This window comes from Gavia stellata, chromosome Z (genome assembly GCF_030936135.1).
Source record: "Gavia stellata isolate bGavSte3 chromosome Z, bGavSte3.hap2, whole genome shotgun sequence".
Taxonomy (NCBI): Eukaryota; Metazoa; Chordata; class Aves; order Gaviiformes; family Gaviidae; genus Gavia; species Gavia stellata.
In genome coordinates this window covers 45,920,947-45,944,021 of record NC_082637.1, presented here as the reverse complement: position 1 = coordinate 45,944,021, position 23,075 = coordinate 45,920,947, and the positions used below count along the sequence as shown (strand labels likewise).

The 23,075-nt window shown below is 35.7% G+C and overlaps 1 protein-coding gene across 4 annotated transcripts in view; it reads left to right on the top strand.

Moving 5' to 3' along the window:
- The first annotated feature begins 657 nt into the window (after window positions 1–657).
- Window positions 658–23,075, top strand: part of AGTPBP1 (ATP/GTP binding carboxypeptidase 1) — a 59,570-nt gene continuing 37,152 nt past the window's right edge. For 2 of the 4 annotated variants that reach the window (XM_059833263.1, XM_059833262.1), the window contains exons 1-13: window positions 1,708–1,772; window positions 8,747–8,877; window positions 9,433–9,500; window positions 9,903–9,966; window positions 10,299–10,445; window positions 10,723–10,854; window positions 12,782–12,875; window positions 14,335–14,372; window positions 15,888–16,096; window positions 16,524–16,701; window positions 18,958–19,055; window positions 20,377–20,493; window positions 21,115–21,824. In XM_059833263.1, coding sequence (XP_059689246.1) covers window positions 1,741–1,772; window positions 8,747–8,877; window positions 9,433–9,500; window positions 9,903–9,966; window positions 10,299–10,445; window positions 10,723–10,854; window positions 12,782–12,875; window positions 14,335–14,372; window positions 15,888–16,096; window positions 16,524–16,701; window positions 18,958–19,055; window positions 20,377–20,493; window positions 21,115–21,824 — 2,018 coding nt within the window. In that variant the 5' untranslated portion in view covers window positions 1,708–1,740. Of the gene's footprint in view, window positions 688–1,701; window positions 1,773–8,746; window positions 8,878–9,432; window positions 9,501–9,902; window positions 9,967–10,298; window positions 10,446–10,722; window positions 10,855–12,781; window positions 12,876–14,334; window positions 14,373–15,887; window positions 16,097–16,523; window positions 16,702–18,957; window positions 19,056–20,376; window positions 20,494–21,114; window positions 21,825–23,075 lie in introns of those variants that run through there. The other 2 variants (XM_059833264.1, XM_059833261.1) reach the window with 2 other exon arrangements.

Below are 23,075 nucleotides of genomic sequence, written 5' to 3'. Positions count from 1 at the left end.
TAAAATGAGAGACTTTGTTGCTTTAGTATGCATAAATGTTCCACCACAACTCTCTGGATTGCTGAAATATGCATTTCTATCCCATTTCTTTTTCTCCCTGCTCCTTCTCACTGTTGGTGGGGTTTTTTTGTTTTTGTTTTTTTTTTTTTCAGAGGTTCTTGTGCTTTTTCTTATCTGCTTGTCTTTTCCCCTTGACCTGGAGCATTTGCACATTAGTGCTTACTGAAATACTTTGTGGTGAATTTAGAGCAAAACAAATTAAGACCTTGCAGTTCAAGATAGTTCAGCTCTGTAGCTGGCTCCACTTTTACAGCAGTTCAGTACACTATAATATGTGGACAGTATTGGCACCGGCAGACTGTTCATCATCTGTCTGACAGCGGGTCAACACTGCAAGCAAAACAGCACTTGGCTACTTGAATTCAAGAATCTAATATTTCCCCCCCCCAGTAAGACCTGCAACCTGGTTTGAATAATCCAGACTTTATAATTTGTGAAATTGCCTGCATCGTGGTGGACATAGCTATTTTCTTATAACTATTCATTTTCTTTAAAGGAAGTCAAGATAGTTTACACTTGAAGGGTACTTGGACAAATCTGGGACACCTGTTAACTTGAGTCAAGCTGGAATTCTTGTGAAAGCTGAGCATTTGTTTCCTGGCTGCTGGGAAAAAATTCTGCTTTCAGGTAAGTCTGGAAATAAGTCTTGCTTTCTACTTCATCTGTTTTAGGCTTTTAGCAATTGCAGAGTGGAATTTACCAGTAATAAAAACATTATTATTATATGTGCTGAACAACAAGGATTTTTGAGAAGTTTTACAAATTTCTCTTTGGGGGGGCTGTGTGTCTGTGCTTGACTGAATTTCTTGCCTGCATTTGCCAAGAGAACAAGTGCTTTATCTTCATTGTCACCACACATATCTTTGAACATCCTTTTTTCCCTTTTCTCTGTCTTCTGCTTTAAAACTAGCTACTGTGCCGTTTGAGGACAAAGGGTTTTTTTTCACAAATATGAATATTTGTAATTCATATTAGATCTCAAGTGGAAGTACTGAGGTTCAGTTAATGGTCCTGTAGGCTGCAACCTTAATTGCTTGGAGGCACCGTTCAAGGAAGCAGTGTATCCTGAGGACACTATGTCCTTAAAAGGATAGGAAAATTGAGTCCTTAGGACGATATGGTTTCTGTCCAAGAAATGTATTCAGGTCTTGCTTAAATAAGAACACCAAACACTCCATGTTTCTCACTGTGCCTCTAGTCCTAGTTATTCTATATATATGTGAAATGGCAGTCAGAAATACATATGTTGTGGCATCTCACAACGTTGTTGAGTAAGTTTAAAGAAGTGTATTTACTGGCTTCAGCAAAAGCTTTGTTCGGTAAAAGTCTGTCATGGACATGAAAATATTGTCTGTTAAGTAACTGATATTTATTTCTGTTTATCAGAATCAGAGTCTCTGAGATTGGGTAGGACTGAATTGTAATGCAGAACCATAATCCATACTTACATTGCAATAGTTTGTTTTAAAAACTGGATGAAATAGATTGAAGAGAGAAGAGCTTGTGACAGCGTGGAGAAATGCAATCAATGCGAATTAACTTATTTAACATTTCTAGTGTAGAGACATCAATGTAGTGGTAGCATTTAATCATTAAAGAAGAAAAGATGTTGATAATTTGTAGTTGTTTAATATCTTCCAGGTTTTCAGAGATGGTGATTTGAAGAACCAGGTTTCCGATATGAACAAAGTAAAAACATCATCTGAAAAAAGGTAAATTTAAAACTATAGTGACTTCTCAACATCAAGCTATTTGCGATTTGTGAAAAAGCAGTCTTTATCTTAATAATAAGATAAAATATACATTATAGGTCCGTAGTGAGAATGTGTAAGTAAATGTCCTGAAAGAGTGAGGGAGTCAATACTGGTTAACATAAAGTACCTTCACATTTAATAAATAACTTTTCAAATTCAGAAGTTTCAGATAGTGTTAGACATGTTCAAATATAAAATTTACACTACATTTCATTGAAACAGTTATCAATTTAATTATTTCATGCAAATATTGGCAAAACATAAAATGAGTTCTACTGGAGGAATTAAAGGACAAATTTATACTATTGTATAAAAAGCCATGAATTTGTTGTAAGATGTATGTAATTCTCCAACAATCTCGCAATCCAACACACGGCTAGGACAAACAAAAGTGAGATTAGAGAAGATGTCAAGAGTTGAAAAGTTGTGTTTGTTATTTTCATGATAACTTGTTTTAGCAAATATTTGAAAAAGTTATGAGATTATCTATGGAAGGCAACGTGTCTGTTAAGCATCGATAACTATTGAAAGGCTTTCAGTCTTACTCTTTTCTTAAGCTAGCACAGGTTAAACCTCCTCATTAACTGTCTAATCAGATTTTAAAAAAAAATTCTAAAGGCGGCAAAATAGGGAACTTTGGCTTCAGTCTTAGTTCTCTGAAATACTGATTATTTTCTAAATGAGTAGATGAATTTGCATGAAGGACATGCTGTACTGTGGATTAATTTTATATTTGAATTTAAATGCTTGCATGAATAATCATCTTTGCTTTTGCTGACTTTAGTAGTGGAACAGCTTGATATCAGAGACTGGTTGTTCCTGTTTGTGTGAGATGGATCAAGAAATAGTGAAGAAACTTACTATGTTTTCTACTTAACAGTATATTAGTTCCTTAGGCATTATGATAAGCAAAGTCAAACTCTCTGTCAGCAATGGCTATTCTTGGAAATACTACTAATATATAAACATACATAAAGTATAAATTATATACGTTTATTATATAAATATACATAAAGTATACTGCCACAAAGAACATTCGATTTTTGCTGAGTGGCTACTTAAGTGCCATTTATTCTTCTTTAGTTATTGAGCTAAAATGAAAGTTTCCGTCCCTGCAATTCAAAACAGTTGTTCCTTAAGTCATGAATTAATTATGGTGAATTATTGTACAGAGAGAGCTGTGAACTAATCGGAAGTATCTGCTTTCTAAAGATTATTTGATAACTGTGGAGGTGGTTGAGGAAAAGAAATTGGAAATGGTTTGTATTGGAATAAAATGAAAACAAACTCAGGAGGAGCCTGCCTACTTTAAAATAGTTTTTTAAAGGCTCACTGTAACATGCTGAAACACAGAACACCTGTTTGCTGTGGGGGAAGAAGACACTCCCTGATATCTCAGTGTCCTGGCTGACTGCAAGCAGTAGTGTCAGAGGAAGTAGATGCAGTTGGGAAACTGAAGATGACTTACTTCATTTGACTGTTATCTTTTTTGGAAGGCTTCTTGCAAGATGATTAGCCAAAACCCATTCTAAGATAACTGAATTTTTATAAGCTGCCATGACAGCCGTTAGAGTTATATTTCTCATCATGAGCAGACACTTAGAAAGGTGTAATGATGTGTTTTAGGATTTGGGTAGTGAAAGTACTGTACATTGAGTAGTGGAGAGTTGTGAATCTAGTACTTCTTAATTATCAGAGAAAGACTGCTTAAACCTTTTGAGAGCTGGTGGGACTGGAAGAAATGTCCTTGCAGTGAGGGAACTTTCTTTGAGAAGATGTTTTCTTATTGAGGGAGTTCTCTTTCAAACATGAACCCCTGAAGTCCTCTGTTCCTCACTGTCTGGGCAGTTGCTTCCTCTATATCTACTCATAGCTTTCCTGACCAGAGAAAGAGGAAATCCACAAAGCTCTCTGGTTAGCTAGAGTCATCCTGTATGCTTTGGCAACAACTGAGATGACGACAAGCTTGTTCATGCTTCCTTTCTGCAAGTAAGATGGTGGTGTGAGGGGTGTTTTGAGCTGCAGCATTTGAACATGGAATGGAGAAAGGGTTTCCTGCCTACGGAGTCATGCAGCATACAGAATCAAATACGCCTGGTAAACTTCACCTCAGGATGCTTAAAGAAAGTCTAAATCCATCCCAGAATAATAATCATCGGCTTTCTGCAGAACTCATGAGATTTGGGTTAAGTAGTGAAAGGCAGAGATGGCAAACGTAGTGGTTGTGTCTGCGGGAGTTAGGGAGCAGAAACAGAGTAGCTGTAGATCAGCCATCTTCTCTTCTTTGCACAGAAGGATCTTGGAAGAACTAACCAAATAGGCGAGGCTACGAACAGCCAAAGGTGGTTTGAGTTGTCCTTGAAAGTAGATCCAGTTTCTCATGTGTGAGAGTAACAGGTCCCATAAGCAGGAAAGTGGCATTAAAATACCACGTATGTGTTTAAAGCTTTACTGAAATAACCATTGCATATGATTGCCGTCAGGAAGCTAAGGCAAGTGCTCCATGCAAGTGCTCTGGAGTAGAGCACTGACTGGATACCAGAGCAGTGGTAGTTAATTGCTGTCAAAAGGAAATGGTGCACAGTTTGTATCTGGATGTGCTCTTTCTTTCTCTTTCTGGTTACAGTTAATGACTGAAAATATTTTGAGCTTTGACTAATGATCTGAAAGAGAAGAAAGAGTTCTTGTTAAATTTGCAGACAGCTTGAAGCTGGAAAGATCTGCATAAATATTGGAAGACCAAATGATTTCAAAATACGCTTGTGAAATGCAGAAAATAGTTAAGAATATTTGATGGAAATATGTGCAAGGTACCATGCCTAGAGAGGTATACCACTGGAACGGATAAGGGAATCAGATTTGTAGTGAGGAGAGCCAGAAATAGTAAGGTTAGACTGCAGGGAGAAAAACTTTCAAATGAAGGGACACAAAGCATTAGAACGAAGTTGCCTTTGGTTATTGAATCACTGTTTTTGCAGGCCATTAAGGACTGGTTGGGCATATGTCTGGCAGGAGGAGCTGCTGTGGTGCTCATCCAGCTCTGAAGAGAATGGTTTAGACGACCTTATGAAGTTTCTTCTGGTGCTCTTTAGTCATGATTTTTATAACTAAAGATAGTAGAGACTCTATGTAACCCTCAGTGACTACAGAGTGCTTTTGTGAGAAGGCTTTAGAACGGGTGGGGTAAAAAATGTCTCTTTTAGTAACAAGAAGGGTTCTTCACGTTGTGGGAATTCAAGTCTTGGATGAAAGGCTAGCCACAGTTCAGGATATTCATGTGAGATTCTTCAATGTCAGCAGCTTAAGAGGAAATCTAGCTCTGACAGGACACAGTTTTTATTGTACCATTCTGACTATTTCCTTGGTTTACCTAACTGTTGGATTAAAAATACTGAAATCCATGGTGCCTCTCTGTTTTGGAGAGCTGTCTTCTAGATTTGGATCCTGAATGGTTTGTTGGTGAAAATGTATGTATTCGCATTACAAATATCAGAAAGAGTCCCATTACAAATTGGGCTTGCATTTTGTTCTTAGGTCAAATGGGTTGTCGCAGCAGTATTACGTACAGGAGCAGAGTCAGTTAGGCTGGCTGCCGTAATTCCTGTCCTACGTCCTTTTTGATTTACCATGCAGACATAGAAAGCTGTCACAGTATTATAATGTGTATTAGTGTAGAATAGTAAAAAATAAGAGAACAGTTCTTGTTTTAAGAAGAAAACTCAGTCATAGCTAAGAGAAAATCAGGACTTTAATTTCTATTTCAGCATAGACTCTGGGCTGGTCTTATTTTCAAGAACACTTTACTGGGTATGCCGAATACGTGAAGTTTATTTGACTGTATTTATGTTGGAAGACTTTTTGCAAGATGGATAGCCTAAAACCATTGTAAAGATATCTCTTTAACTGCTACAGTGAGCAGTCATTGCTCTTGATAGAAACTCTGGCCTCAGGAGGAGATGATACCTCTAAATCTTAGGACTTGAATTGTTACACCACCCAGTAGTGAGAATGGCTTACCCTTCCTAAAGTTTTTAAAGCTTTTAGTAAGTATGGAGAAATTATGTTAGATGCTAACTTTCTGTACATGGTATATTACTTCCATGTGCTAGTGTTGCTTGAATTTTGCGGGCTGCAGCAGTCAAAAATCATCTTTGCTCTGAAATTTTAATACCTGTAAATGAGTTTTATCTTTATAAAAACTTACTTTTTCTTTTTTTTTTTTTTTTTTTTTTTGTTCCTAAGGATCATCTTTGCTTTCAGTTGTTTCCAGCTTTCAAACTGCATTTATTTCATTGTGAGACCAATGATATACCACATCGGAAATTATATATACACATACAGACACACACAAATTGAAGCAGCAGTTCTCTTACACGTTGGCTTGTATGTAGGTTGGCTGGACTCTTACTTGTTTTGATTGTGGAACTGGTGAAGATAACATCCTTTGGAAGTTTGTATACAAGATCAACAGAGCTTGTGAATTTCATTAAAGTCTTGGGTTTATTTTGGAGTATTTCAAGTTCAGTGGATAAACGGAGGAGTAGAAATAAACAAAGCTTATGCAAATAATAATAATGGCTTTATACTATTCAACCTGGTTTTGGATGATGAGAAGGGATTGGAGGGATTATGCTTTCCTTATACAAGGGAAAGAATATTTCAGCAACCAAGGCAGATTTATTTTAGATCAAAAAATACTTTTAAATCAAAGTTTAGCAAATAACTGAGAAGGTGATATACTTACTTCAAGATATAAAATGAATTTGATTTAAGCTCTATAATTAGTATAACCATTTCTTATTACTGATGTTAACAGCTTGCAAGTATCATCTGTAATCTGAAATTGGTTTTTGGTTATGCTTCTTATTTAGATGTCAGTGTGGAAACATGGAAGTGGCGGAAGCAGTTTCCTCAGCAGCTGTTATCTCAATTTGCTTTCATGGCAGTACAACCTTTGCCATCAGCTACCTTTTTGCCTTCATTTTATTGTTTTTGTCCACATATAAACTAATTATTTTAGCAGAGTTAACTGTAAGTGTGAAACCTTTTCACTGATGTAAAATACAAATCAAGGAGTAATAATTCCTCACTGTTATAAACAAAACTGACAGTATTTATAAAGCTAATGTTATATACTTTAGTTTTATTGCAGATAGTCCAAACAGTATGTGTGTAAAATGAATTATTGTTGATTATTGCAGGACTCTAATGTTACAAAAGTGAAAAGTCAAGGTAGTCAATGCTTGGAAATCATCATTTTGTGTAGTTAATTACATGACTATAATTCAAATGTTAAACAATTGTCTAAAAATTACTTTCATGTGGGAATGTGAATCTCAAAACTGTTCTGAATAATTGTTATGATCTAAAACTGGAGACCAAATAAAACAATTTCTAGATGTGACTCTATTTTGAATACTAGAAAAATTTACACTCATTCTTTCTCTGTCATCTACCTATCTATATGAATGCCTCGTTTGAAATTGTGTCTTACATTAAAATACATTTTCAAGGCAACCTTCCAAAGTTTTTTCTTCAAAATAGTGTTCTTTTTCTTTAGCTGGTGGGTGCTGGTTTGCTCACTTCATGAATGATAATCTTTTCTTCCACTTCCAAAACACCAGCCTGTAACACAGTCTTTGGGACTGTTTGTAGCTAGTTTTTCCTTGAATGTCATGTTTGATACAAGATGTTGGCACTTAACATAAATTATATTAAATATATATAATATAAAATATAGACTATATACTATACAAAATATATTTATATAGATACTACATATAATATAAAAATATATATATAAAAATTTCTGGACACGCTGGATCAATGGGCCGTGGCCAATTGTATGAGGTTTAATAAGGCCAAAGGCCGAGTCCTACCCTTGGGTCACAACAACCCCATGCAACGCTACAGGCTTGGGCAAGAGTGGCTGGAAAGCTGCCCTGCAGAAAAGGACCTGGGGGTGTTGGTTGACAGGCAGCTGAATATGAGCCAGCAGTGTGCCCAGGTGGCCAAGAAGGCCAACGGCATCCTGGCTTGTATCAGAAATGGTGTGGCCAGCAGGAGTAGGGAGGTGATCGTGCCCCTGTACTCGGCTCTGGTGAGGCCGCACCTCGAATACTGTGTTCAGGTTTGGGCCCCTCCCTACAAGAAGGACATTGAGGTGCTGGAGCGTGTCCAGAGAAGGGCGACGAAGCTGGTGAGGGGTCTGGAGCACAAGTCTTCTGAGGAGCGGCTGAGGGAGCTGGGGTTGTTCAGTCTGGAGAAGAGGAGGCTGAGGGGAGACCTTATCGCTCTCTACAACTACCTGAAAGGGGGTTGCAGAGAGGTGGGTGTTGGTCTCTTCTCCCCAGTGACGAGTGACAGAACAAGAGGAAATGGCCTCAAGTTGCGCCAGGGGAGGTTCAGGCTGGATATTAGGAAAGATTTCTTTACTGAGGGAGTGGTGAGACAGTGGAATAAGCTGCCCAGGGAGGTGGTGGAGTCGCCATCCCTGGAGGTTTTTAAAAGATGAGTGGATGAGGTGCTTAGGGACATGGTTTAGTGGTGGACTTGGCAGTGTTAGGTTTATCGTTGGACTTGATGATCTTAAAGGTCTTTTCCAACCTAAACAATTCTATGATTCTGAATTACTCTAATTGCCATAGATAAACAGTATTTGTACCTATATCTGGATTTTATTTGCTGGAACCAATCTCCGTGTTTGTATTTGCTCTTGGAGATGCTGTTACATATGATTAGTCTGTTGCAATGCAGGCTTTGCAAAATTTGTAAATTTGCCAGACTTGAGGAGAATTAAGACTTGTTTTTCAATGGAGATAAACTACGAAGGTCAATTAGCCACTCCCCTTACTCTGTCATGGGATTTCTGTTGTTAGTGGTTTTTTTTCTGATCTAGATAGAAAAATGAATGTAAAAAATCTTTCTTGTAGTGTTTCCACCAGTTCTCGGACTATGTCTCTGCTGTCACAGCTGGAGAAGATCAACTTGGACTCTGTATTAGGAGAAGCCGACAATGCCAGATATGTTACCTCAAAGATTCTTCATCTGGTTCAGAGTCAAGGTAAATATGTAAGTTTTGTTGATTTGGTAGTTTTCCTTTTGAGCCTTCCTTCTTGTATTTCTTCGTTGCTGGACTTTAATTTTTGTTTCTGTTAGGTGAATTTGATTATTTATCCATTTTTGTCACTGATTGTTGAAAGCATCTGTTTAAGACCATGTTTAATACTACCTGGTATAGTATTGGTCACACTAAATGCATTTTGTATTGTCAAACAGCTATAATTTAAGTAATAATTCACAGTATATATATGTGTGTGTGTGTGTGTGAGTGTATATATGAGAAGTAGAAGTAGCTGGAAGAGAGCTTTCTTACAGATCTTTTCTTTACAGTTTTATTTCTAGGGCATGACAAGATTGTTGAACAAGTGAAAGCAAAAATGAGTTTTAAAATCACTTAAGTCTTTTACTTATTTTAGTTAGTTTTATATACCTATATGCAGTTTTTAATAGGTTTTATTATTTGCAGTGTCTGTTTTCTGATAAATCCATATATAATCACACTTTTTTTTCTGCAAGCTACTATGTTAAAAGAAAAATGGTCTTCTCTCACTGGCAGAAAAAACCAGGAAGGAGATGACTTCTAAGGGCTCCACTGGAATAGAAGTTATCCTGTCAACCCTAGAGGTAAAACCTTTTAATCTGTGTCATTATGGGTACATAGCAAGTTTTTCATTTTATCATTGGTCTTTGTATTATTAAATATGCTGTTCCCCGAGCCAGTCTCCGAAACTTGTGTGGGACTGTAATGATTACATACGGTCTTTACTTAAGAATTTATCTCCCTTATTTTTAAATATTCCAAGAAATTATTTGACACCATCAGTTCTAATTAATATGCCATACTACAAACTAGATTTTAATTGGTTTTGTGGTTAAATCAGGCTGCATAGTGGGGTGGTTAGCTGGGTGATTACATCTTAAGTTCTGTTTGATTTAGTGGTGGCAATTTCTCTGAGCTTTGCGTATCTAAACCACTGTATTAGACTTTTACATGAAGCAAAGAAATGTCTCTATTTTTTATTGCAGAATACAAAAGATCCTCAAACTATTCTAAATATATTGAATATTCTCATTGAGGTAGTCTCACTTGGTAAGTGTTCATTAAGGAGCAATTTGTGATTACATTCCTGTATTCTTCTGCAGACTTCTGCTGTTGTTGTGCTTTGTTTTTTTTTTTTCCCCTGACATTTTCTAAAGCTGATTTGTATGCAGAATAAAAAGAACATGAACTCTGAAGTCACCTTTAAAATAATAATACACAAATAATTTATGTTGCTGTAAGTCTAAGCCCAGCATGTTCTTGCATAGTGCATCATATATGAAGGAAATACTGCTGTTCTAAAGACTTCTTTTGTGATACTGTAACTTAGATGCTTAATTGTTCTTTGGCTTCAGAGATATCAGTTGAGTTTTAATTTCTAGGTGGTGGTCGGAGAGCAAGCGTCTTAGTGACTAAAGGAGGGACACAGATCTTATTGCAGCTGCTTTTGACTGCCAGCAAAGACTCTCCACCAAATGAAGAATTAATGGTTCTTCTTCATACTCTTCTTGCAAAAATTGGTCCAAAAGGTGATAATGATATACTGAAGTAATACAGCTTAATACTTCACAGTTTTATAATTGAAACTTTGGAAAAATTTTCTTTCTGTTATTGTGTAAGCATCCATATACTCAGAATTGGTAGAGGAGAACAAAAGAAAGAGTAAAATAGAGGGGAGGAAGGAATGGTGAGAAATAGACATGCAGAGTTGACACCACTACAAAGAATTCACAGTTCATTTAACTTTTAATTTTTTATACTAATTTCAAAACTAGTGTGATTGATCTTGTATTTCTTTGATGTCAGACAAAAAGATTGGCATGAAAGCAAGAATTAATGGTGCCCTAAACATATCATTGAACTTAGTGAAGCAGAATTTGCAGAACCACAGGCTAATATTGCCATGTCTTCAAGTATTAAGAGTTTACTCAACCAACTGTAAGTATCGCAGATAATTCTTTTCTTTCCCATCTATTTTTTTTTTTACCTAGAAACAGTTAAAATAGCGGATCTAAATGCTTGTTTAATATTAGATGTTTAAAATAATTATTTTTATCTGAGAATTTGCTTTTTATATCATCAAATTGCTTAAATGCTAATAAAAGCTGTGAAGCATGTTTGTACTTCTTGTATATCTTTGTTTTTTGTTCAGAGTGTGTTTAAATATATATAGTTGGGGAGGATTAATCAGTGCTATAGATGTGTGGAATTTTAAGTCATCTGATCAGCATAAATGCTGATGCTTTAAGATTTAAACCAGAAATGCTAACATTGTGCTTGCAGAAGCACTTCATATTAAATAATTGTTCTCTTTCAGTATACATGCTTATGTCTTTTTTGCTTTTTATTATTTTATTTCCTTCATGATTGCTAATTTAAAACTTGTTTCACACAGGAAATATTTTATTTCTTTATTTAACCTTTCCCTTATTCCTTGTGTTGAAGTGCCCTACTATTGGACTAATATTCTTTCACAAGAGCCTAATTCGTTGTCTGTTCAGGCAGTAGAAAGTTGATGAAAATAGTGTCATTCTTGCTGTATATCTGCTGTTGGTTAGATGCTCTTAAATTTGAGCTGAATGGAAAAAATGGCCGTTAAACCTCTTAAATAAGTGTGGGAGATTGAAAACATAACTACATTCCTCCAAGATAATTGATTTGATGATCTTTAAGGTTATGTTTTCAGGGCATTCACATGAGCACCTGTAATTCATAAAGTCTCAATACTTGTAAAATGTGGAAGCTTTATTTCTGTTGAGCTGTCTGATAATGAGGTAAAATGCTTCTAAATGGAAGAGTTTAATACAGATAGTTACATAGCTTAGCTGAAAACATGCTTCATCCTGAAAATGGGAAATTGAACTGAGTCTCTAATTTGGATTCTGCTTAGATCAATTCTGTCTTCCTGTATTTCCCCCTCCTTATAAACAGAAAAAGTAGTAGTTTATTATATTCTGATGGGTAGTACTATTTAGAGTTTGTGTATAGTTGCTACCAGAACGGAGTCCTAAATTTTCTTAGATTCTAGTGGTATAATGATGATGCTTTAATCATCATTAGTGCTGCTAATGATGATGAAATTGCAACTTGAGTTCAGGTACTAACTTCTACACTAATAACAGCATTTGTTATGTTGAAGTCGATCCTTAGTTGTTCTGTTTCTACTTTGTTAGGCATGCATATTGCTACACTCAGTCGGGAGCTGAATTTCTATGCCTGTTTCAGCAGTTATTTTCAGTGGGCATCGGGCTTTCGCTATATATTCATCCATTGTGCATTTCTGGAACATTGGTCTTAGCATAATTTCTTTTAATTTGCTCCCTTTCAAATAGATTATTTTTACAATTTTTTTTCTCAGAACATGCATGCATAACATGTAGCTAAGGAAAGCTTATACAGATTGGCATTTTTAAATTTTACAGTGAATGCTTGGCTTTCAAATCCTGGTGGACATACCTATCTATCCTGATACTGAAGGATAATAGCAAGTCATAGAACTTGTTAGACTTGAAATTTTAGAAACTCTGCTGTCTTGATAAACTGTGAGGTTTCTTGGAAGAAATTTCTTTTTATGAGGTATCTTAATACCAAAGAAAGCAGAAGCATGCATTGGAAGTAGTACATGATTTTATTTGTAAAGTAGTAACTAATTTTTATTTTTGAAGTTTTATCAGGATTGGATTATCACACTAATTATGTGCAGAGTAGTGTATGCTTGTCGTTGTATGTCTTAAATCACAAACATATCTAATGTTTTTTGTACTTCAAAATTAACTTGCATGAATTTTAGTTTGAGTGTATTGATCTTTTTCTTTTGCCTTTCTTATTACATTATCTTAAAATGGATTGTTTTTAACTCTTCCAGCTGTAAATGCAGTGTCCTTGGGAAAGAACGGAGTAGTAGAACTGATGTTTAAGATCATTGGCCCTTTTAGTAAAAAGAACACTAGCCTTATGAAGTAAGTAATGTCTCTTTAATATAGTATGTGGAAAAACCTTATCTAAGTTTCAAAACTTACTTGTAAAGGAAAAATAATATTAGAGAAATCGAATGTAACTCATATTTGAAAGTTAAAGTGAAGGGAGGTGAGAAGGAGAACCACAAATCTGACAGTTTAATTTTACCCAGTAGAGTAACACAAAATACTTGAATGTCTAATTTACTGGTAAAAGAATATAAATGTTATTTTTTTGTCTCTAATATTCCTGCACGGAAACTGTATAATGGTTATCCCCAAGTCAGGACAAGCAGATCAAGGCAATCCCATCATTTCTCAATTTGTTGAATCGTCTCCCACATCTCCTTTGCGTTTTTGGATATGTTTTATTTTGTAATAGAATTTTCTTTCTGTTTTACTTCAAAAGGATTATAGCCTCTCAGGGCAAAAACATAAAACATAGAGTAGGAAGCACCAGCAATATCTGTCTAGTGGGCTATTGTGTTAAAAAAAAAAAAAGTTCACTGCGTATCTTAAAGTGGTGACTTTAGATCCCCCCCCTGTATTTTTCTTTTTTTTTTTTTTTTTAAGTGCATTTATGGTAAAAATGGATAAGTGGATCTAACTGGAGATAGCTTTTTTTTTTTAATACACGACCACCTTTTTGAAGTACATACCTGTGGAAAACTGAATTTTTCATCTGGTTAGCAAAAAAACAATCTCATGTTGTTTGTATTCTAACGTCAGTACAAAAAAATAGTGTTATGTTATCTAAATCTGGTAATTGTGGTCACTGGAGTATCTTTTAAAAAAATGCCCTGCCCCTTTAAGCCCCAGCTAAAATTAGACATATGAACTTACTATTCCATGATGTGAGTAATCATATCCTTGTTTATGGTGTAAGATCAGCTGCATGAAGTCCATCTTTACAGAGAGGGTGAAAATAAGTATATACATTTTCTAGTTGTACATCTTTAGTTAATTGAGACAAGATCTTTGTATACAAGAAGAATGTTACACTGGTCTTGTAGTACAGATTGATGAGCATTACTCCTCAATGTATTCATAGACTGCCAGTTTTGACCTACAGTTTTCTATAATAGCATCCTCTGCTTTGTGGAAATACTTGTTCTGCTGCAAACATAAAAACATGAGTTTCAGAAGTATGTCATACATTGAATATGGTTTGTAAACATTACGTTGTCACCTATGGTGTTTTTTTGCAAAGGCTGAAAGTTTGTATAGCCCTTGCACTGATATTTTTAAATTTCACCATCAGACTTCAGATATATCAGAGATGCATGATATTTTAGTAAAATCAAATTTCAAAAGCAAAGTCTGTGATACAGTGCAACCAGGAAAACATGAGGATAGATGCTAAATAAATCTGTTAGCAGTAAATACTTTGTATAGCTTTACAGTGTTGTAGATTAAGCTTACTGGTTGCTTGTTATTTTGACTTTTCTTGTTATGTTGACAGGGTTGCTTTAGACACACTTGCTGCATTGCTAAAATCAAGTAAGTGTTTGACTACAAGAAACTGTCTAGTTGAGAGATGTATGTGTGTGTGTATATACACAGAGTAAAACTATTATTAAGTCTGTGGTCAAAACAAAGTCAAGGCTAGGAAATCTAGGAATAAGGCTACAGTTTTATCTGGTACTTTAGTATTTGTGTGGTATATACATATATGTTTAATAATTAGTTACTGTCTCTTCAGTTACGCAGCCAAAAGGCTGTGCTGCTTCTGCAGAACTGATCTGGATCTCAGGTCGACAAATAGCCTTTTACAGTAACTCACCTCAGCCCTTCAGTGATGGATATCTGTAGCTTAACTCCTATGTATCTTCTTTATACATACATCTGAAAATACCTGTTGGATGGCAGGAGAAAATACAGGGTTTCTTCAGGTACCGTTCTGAGTAATTAGGTCTTGGGTCCTAATGATAAATCTGTCAGTGATACTCATGAAGTGGAAACAAGGCTGACGAAACAATGGTCTGTTCCAAGACATTGGCTATCTCGGCTGGCAGCAGTGAATCCTGACAAATGTAATCTCTGTAGATTTTGCACCAGGATTGTAACTGACAAGGAATTAAAAACTCATTCTTCCCAAACAGTCGTATAAGAGCTACAGCATTCCTAGGAGTTTTAGTGGAGTTGGGTAAGAACTGAGGCGTGATTAGATTTGCAGAACACCATTTCAGACATATGACGTGAAACTTCTGTACCAATTATTACAGGGTGCTGACTTTTCTCATGTTTGCTCAGTGTGATACTTTGGTCTAACAGATTTGTGTATTTACTAATTGGAATTTGTCCTTGGGAAATTTAGGGAAAGAAATATTTCCGAATTATTGTCAGTATTCTGTTCTGTAAATTGGCAGTTAACTTTAATGTTGGGGGAAGAATTTAGATGTTGAAAAGGTGTGTCTTTAATAAAAACAGGAGGTCTTGTGCATTTATTTTGAGATGTCTTATTCAGTCCTGAGAGGTTTTGACACTGTAACTGTATATAAGTAAATCTCTTCATAAAAACACTGATCTCTGGTGTGTAGAGTCCAGTTGTCATACTGATTACCCTGTATTTGGGGTAGACTATTTTGAGTTTATCAGATTTGAGTGATAGTTGCTGCAAAATTGTATGGATTACAAGTGGTAAGAAGTTTGTTTCAAATCTTGTATCTACACCGTGTGTGAATAGATACGCTTTATATAAATACTTTTTTTTTTGTTTAATTTGCTAGCTGACAGTATCTTACAATTGCCTTTAAGTGTAATGAATGCTGTTCTTCTGGTAAACAAAATTATATGCAATGTTATTCTGAAGAATGAAGTGTAGGCTACTGGCCTCAGTTATTCAGTCATTTCTGTTTAGGTTGATTTAAAACTCTGCTAAGTGTGGCTAAAGTTGTACTTTAAATGAAACAATTCAGTTACTTGGGTAAAAAGAGTAATTTTAACATTGATTTGAAAATAATATTGAAGTCCTTGGGCAATTTTTAATTTTCTTTCCTAACTTTTTTTATAAAGAAACAAATGCCAGGAGAGCAGTAGACAGAGGATATGTGCAGGTGCTTTTAACGATTTATGTTGATTGGCACCGTCATGATAGTAGACACAGATACATGCTGATACGTAAAGGAGTTTTACAGTGCATTAAAAGTGTTACAAACATCAAATTGGGAAGAAAAGCATTCATTGATGCCAATGGGATGAAAATTCTTTACAACACTTCACAAGTAAGTTTATTTCATTTTTTTTGTCGTTGTTTTTTGTCTCTTAGGCTTTAAAAACACATTCTGACCTCAAATTTGTTATAGTTCTTTTATGATATGCATGGTCATTCCTGATTATGGGGGTAAGGATTATTTTCTGTACTTGACAAATCAGAATGAAAGAGTACAGAATTCAATTAATATTTGCTGATTTGGCTGTGTCTAGGAGGGGCTGTTGAACTTAATTGAAAAAAGAGGGGTGAAAAAAGTCGTTTAATTTTGAAGTTTGGGTTTTTAAAGGTGAATTTGAGTTCGTAGAAGTTCTTCTGGCCTTCAAAGGAGACAAAATATTTTGCTATTAGTGAATTCTAAAAATCTGTAAAGCAAATGTAGTTTGACTATTAGTTTGAGAGATACTTTTCTCTTGTCTTCATTATTTTCCTGTTAATAGGAGTGCCTTGCAGTAAGAACTCTTGATCCCCTTGTCAACACATCCAGTCTAATAATGAGGAAATGTTTTCCTAAAAATCGTCTTCCTTTACCAACTATTAAAAGTGCTTTCCATTTCCAACTCCCAGTTATTCCTGCCACTGGTCCTGTGGCTCAGCTGTACAATTTGCCTCCTGACGGTATGGTAATTTTGTGATATTTTGTCTTTGAGTATGTCTAACATTGCTTTATGTAAAGTTGAGTCAATTGCAGTTATTTGTGTTCTCCACTAAAACTTGAACTCTGAGACTCTTCTCAGCTAGCAGAGGGTCTGTGAGCACCAGTTTCTAATGTTAAGTTTTAACTAATGAAAATTTTGTCTACGCGTATGTGGCTATGTTTCTGAGATATAAAATAAAACAGGAACTAAAATGTGGTGTTCATCAGACTCTGAAGTGTAAAGCATAGGCTGTACATATTAGTCTACAAACTTAAATGGGCTCTCTTTTTATCTCACTTACCATATACATGCTCCTATGTGAAATGTAATTTTGTGTACATCCTGTTTTACAGGAGTGTATATTCCTTGATTTCTTTCTGTTACTCTGATAAACTGGATGTAGTGAATGTAGATTAACATGTGCCATTTGAAGCGTTGTTTTTTAAATTATTGTGGTTATTCCTTCATTTGCATGATGAGAAAAGTAGAGCTGCTTTCTTGAACTGTTGCAGTCTCTTAGGCAATACTTGTCTGCAAAGCATTTGTATAGTGCTTTGGAGGAAAGAGATTCATCCCATTGTGAAGACCTTTCATTATTTTTGGATAATTAATGTTTAATGCATTTTCAGATACAGTGAAACAGCTTGGTATCTGGGTAAGCAACTGATGAAGTTGCTGTCAGAAAGTTACTCTAAAATGAAAAGGCAAATTCAGACTTCGTAATATTTTCTAATTCACGGTATCTCCTGAAACAAAATGTGATCACAGTCTGAAAGAAGACAGCTATCTGATTGGGGTTCATATCGGTCAGACTCAAACTGCAGGAATTTAGAGTTTATGTTTTGTCTTCAAAGTAGAAAATAGATTTAGAAGTGTGTTTCAAAATTCACAAAAATTAAACCTCTACTTAATACAGTATTTTTGGTACTCCATAATATCTATTTAGAAACTTCTTATTCTGTTGAAGCGGACTACTGATTTTTTTTTTTTAATAGATTTGTTATCTATTAAAAAAATAAGTGAAAAACCTAAGGAAATAGGGTACATAGGATTTTCTTTGTAAGGAAAAACTTCTGTATGGAAAGATACAGCATGTTGGGGTGGGTACAGCTCTGAGTTTATTAAAACTACAATCTTGTCTGGTCAGCATTGTAAAAGCAATACATGTAATCATTCTGAACACACTAGAAAATCAATATAATTTGTGAACCACGGAGTGAGCCTTTTACTGACAATGGGCAAATTAACTGCATGGAAAACACTCTTTCTGAAAATATAACAAGAAAACCCAGCACTCAAACTTCATGAGATATCTAGAAAAAGATTAAATTTGCCACTAGTAAGCAGAACATCTGCCAGAATAAGCAGTTAGTGCCCACTTCCACTTATTAGGGAGTTAGCCCAATTCTCATTAGTCATGTGTCAACAATTAGTTTCCTTCGCCATGTTTTTCTTCGTTAAAAAAGGAGGAAGTCCTAGATCCTTCAGTGTACTGGGTCTCTAACTCTAGAAGACATCAGTCATTAGTGTCCGAATAGTTCCATGTGTCTAAAAAAAATAACATATGTTTTGGGGCTAAAATTTAGTTCCCAACGTGTCCATGCTAAGCAGTTGCAGTGTGACAACTCTCCTTGAGTATTTTCCTTACTGGTTGAATCTCCAGTGATATGTTTCTGCCTTTTTCTTTCTTTCTTTTTTTTTTTTTTTTTAATTGTTAGGCCCCATTTAAGCAAGACAAAAAAGGTGAAGAGGGTGCTTTGTTTCACTGTTCCCTGATAGCTGAGATCTCAACTGGTTTTTTTGACATGGTCATTATTGCTTAGTTTGGGAAAAGATGGCAGACCCATCTCATTTTGTACTGACCTCCAGCTGTGCTGAGATGTTCTTGGCACATCCACATTGTAAAATATTTCTAATGGCCGTCTGCTGTCTTGCTGGGTTTTTTTGGGTGGGGTGGTGTTGGGTGTGTTATGGTTTTGTTTTGCTTTGTTTAAACCAGAGACCTTTGTTTTGACTTAAAACTGCATGGAAATGTAATAAATTGAGTCTGCAATATTGTCAAACAAGCATTTTGTTTTGTAACTCTGGTAATAGTAATTAATGTTTACTAGTTGGTTTTAAAATTTTTTTCAAGTGGTAAGTAAAAAAGAAAATAAACCCAGGACATAGAATTTTTTTGAGCATATGTGTTGGATTAAATGTATAATCTGCCTTACGAAACTTTTTTGTATCATAGTGGATGATGTAGTAGATGAAAGCGATGACAATGACGATGCTGAAACAGAATCAGAAATTGAAACTGAAAATGATGATGACAAGGACCAACATTTTAAGGTTGGTATGAGACAAAATTAACATGCTCAAACCAGGCACAACAGGTTTTTATTATTTTTTTTTAAGTTGCTTGAATCGTCTATACAGCCATATGTTTTAAGTGTTAAAAGGACTTTGAGGAGGTCTTCAGGGCAATTTCTAAAATGAAAAAAGCTCCTGAAACTTAAGGAAGGTGGGTGCTGCTTGAAAATATCAACCTTTGTTGTTCAGATTGCTTCAAGTTTTTTATCAAAACCTGTTTGCTTCACACTTGATGTGTCTGGAGTACAGTGGAACAGAACTGCAAACTCTTTTAGCAGTGTTCTGTTCCCAGCTTGTATTTCTCTCAGCCCTCTCTTCACACCTATGCTGCTCAGTATGTAAGAGCTCCTCTAACTTTTTCCATTATTCTGGACTGGGATTGACTAGGTCAGTGTTTCAGCAAGGTAACTTTGAAGTTCTGCCAACTGTAGTAGAGGTAGAGATCAGACCTGTCACTGTTCTGTCACTTTAGGAAGATCTTGTTCTGCTCTCCAGCTGCTAGTCAGGACACAAAAGGACATTTGGTCAGAACTGCCTTATTCTATATTTTTACGTTACATATATTCAGGAGTTAGTTGAATTGTCTGTCCACAGACTGGAATGACGAATTTTATTCAAGGTTCTCATGAGCCCTGATGAAGGGAGTATCTTCCATAGAAACAGTTATTCCTTTGTCGCTGCAGTAAGATGAGATCTCCACATTCCAGCTTGCAATAGCTGGATTATGCGCAGATCTCGTGTGAAGTGTAGTCTGATGTCTGTGCATAATACATTTGGATGAAAGCAAGAAAATTGAGATGTTTGTAATATTTCTATTGAAATGGAGGCTTTGGCATACTAATAAAACTGAGCTGCTTAAACCTTCTTGGTGAAAGGTGCAGTTCAGCTCATTTTAAAATAGTGATATTTTAGTACGTAGTCATAGGACAAGGGGTAACGGCTTTGAACTGAAAAGAGGGTATATTTAGATTAGATATAAGGAAGGAATTCTTCACTGTGAGAGTGGTGAGGCACTGGAACAGGTTGCCCAGGGCAGTTGTGGATGCCACAACCCTGGAGGTGTTCAAGGCCAGGTTGGACGGGGCTTTGAGCAACCTGGTTTAGTGGAAGGTGTCCGTGCCCATGGCAGGGGGCTTGGAATTAGATGATCTTTAAGGTCCCTTCCAACCCAAACCATTCTATGATTCTATGATAGTCAGCTTTTAAAGCATGGCTGTGTCAGAAGTAAAAGGTGAGTGTAATTATTTTAGAAGTTCATTAATTCTGGATGCAAGATTCATTTCTTCTGGTGCTCTTTCAGAATGATGATATTGAAACTGATATTAATAAACTGAAACCTAGACAGGAGGTGGGAAGACCCATAGAAGAACTGAAAATGTATGAGCAGTTTTTCCCAGAACTTTCAGAAAACTTTCAGGTAAAGTATATGACTCCCAGTGCATTCCTTGTCATAACGGATTGACTCTGGAATACATTTTGACATTCTTTTTTGGGTGGATAGTTCCTCTAGCCAAAAAATGAGAGTGTCTGCAGTTCTAGAGCTACATATGAGAGTGCTATAGAGTGAGTTATTTAATTAAATGTTATGGGTTACTTTAATCTGACTGAAAGGGGACTGTGGGCAGATAAAAAGGAAAACTGTTTTCTGATATTTGGTTATTGCTCACAGCAGAAAGTAAAACAGTAAGAAAGGACATGAGATTTCTGGCAAAGATGCATTGTATTAGGTATTTCCTTAAATGCTGTGCACCTCTTTAAAGTAGTTGGTTAAAATATCTACGGAATTGCATTGAGTTGATTGCTTTGATGCTATCTTCTTGTAAAAGCTAAAACTTCATTGCTATGTTTATTTAAGTTTAAAACATAATAACTGTCATCTTTTAAATTACACTTATTTTTGATTATTGCAAAGCATACCTCAGGAACAATGAAAGGGAAAGTTTTCATTTCTATTTCATTTACATTAGAAACTTTAGGAACTGTTTACTTTTTTTAAAAATAAATATTTTTATTATTTTTTCCTCTTTTATTTTTTAAGGAATGTGACTTAGTTTCCAAGGAACCAAAGCCTTTTGTACCTGATGCAAATCTGGGTGGACCTATTGTTGTTCCTACAGCAGGAGAGGAGCACTCTGCTGAAGCAAACCAGTCAACGAAAGGAGTTGCTCTGAAGGAGAGCAATCCTTTATTGACAGAGGAATACAATAGAAGGCCAGCCTTTCTGGAACTACCAAAGAAAGATAGTATCAAAGACAGTAGTTTACATCAGCAAAATGATCAAAGAAACCTGCTTCCATCATGCCAGTGTCTAAGCCAAGAAATTGTGAAAGGCTTGGACAGGATCAGTCTGCAGAACAGTGCAAAAAATGATCAGTATTATGGTACAGGGTGTGTAATAAAGAAGGAAAGCAAAACTAGCCTTGCCACACTTGCTTGTAGTAAACCTTGTGAACATGTTTCACCCTGCGGAAGTAGCCTCTTTGAAGGATCATCTGTCCAGCTGGGAAAACTCTGCTGCACTGGAGTGGATTCGGAGGAGGAGGATTCCAGATCTAGTTCATCAGGGGAGCAAGTCGTGCTTGAGGTTTCTGATGTATCACCAGTTCATGACTGTGATCTTTATATCGAAATGGTAAAAACCACAAAATCTATTCCTGAGTATTCAGAAGTGGCCTATCCAGATTATTTCGGCCATATTCCACCCCCATTTAAGGAGCCTATACTGGAAAGGCCATATGGGGTGCAGAGGTGAGTTACCGTACTCCTTTTTTTGTTGTTTTCAGTCCCTTGAGAAACAATCTTTAGGATGAGATTAACAGGCACATATAAAATGTTTACTTTGGCATCTAAAACTGTTTTCGGTGAAAAGCGGTTTGAAGGTAGGTGAGTAGGCATTGATCAATGCAGAGCCATAAACAAGAACACAATCGGATTCTGTAAGTGCTAATTCTAATTCTGTAATGCAGTTTCTAAATACTGAGTTTCATTTATAGTCTGCCTTTTTGTCTTCATACCATCTGCCATCTAAATTTTGTAGTTTGTAAAAAAAAAAAACCAAACAAACAAAAAAAAAAAACCCCAATCCACAAAAAAACCCCAAACAAACAAAAAACCCAATCAAAAAAACCCCACCCACAAAACCCCCCAACAAACAAACAAACAAACCTACCTGAATGCACCCTTCAGGTCTTAGCAAAGATAGGACAGTTAGTAGTTTAAAGATTCTTCAGCTCTTTTCTTTGCTGTGCTAACAAAGCTATCTTTCAGGAAAATGTAGCGGGAAAAATTAAAGAATTAATACACTTAAGTGTTTGGTTTTAGCATTTACAGTACAACAGAATTTAGAGGTAACAAATGCTGAGGAAGCAGTTTGTGTTAGGTCCTGCAGAATGACACAGAATAAACACAGAATGACAAATAAAATGAACCAACAAAAAATAACACATCAACACACCCATTTATTTCTTCACTGAGAGCTATTACAAAATGATAAAGGGTCATGTGACTCAGGAATAATTTGCAGAGGTGGTATGAAGAGCTGGCTCATATGCATAGTAAGTTACTATAAAGACAAATGAGCATGTTAGCAGAACACATAACAGTAGATATGAGACTTTGCCACTTGCTTAATTATTAGATTGAATGTTTTTAGCTTTATATTTATAACTTCTACCAGTTTCATGAGATTCTTCATATTTACATTTGGTTATTAAGAGATTAAGTGTCTTTAGGTTGTATAATTAAAATCCTTTAGCTGTTTCACACGTGTAATAAAAAAAGTGATCTTTCTAGTGAAATGACCAAGAGTGAAACACTAATGATGTAATGAATATACCATTACTAGAAAGCACCGTTCAGTGTTGGAAGGAGAAAAATCTTCCCTATAAGCTTATTTTTTAGATAGATAGGTGATTTCTGACTCAAGACTGAGAACTGCATTTGAAGAAAATCTTGCAAATCTTCATGTATGGTTTTGTAGTACTTAATCATTCTGAATTT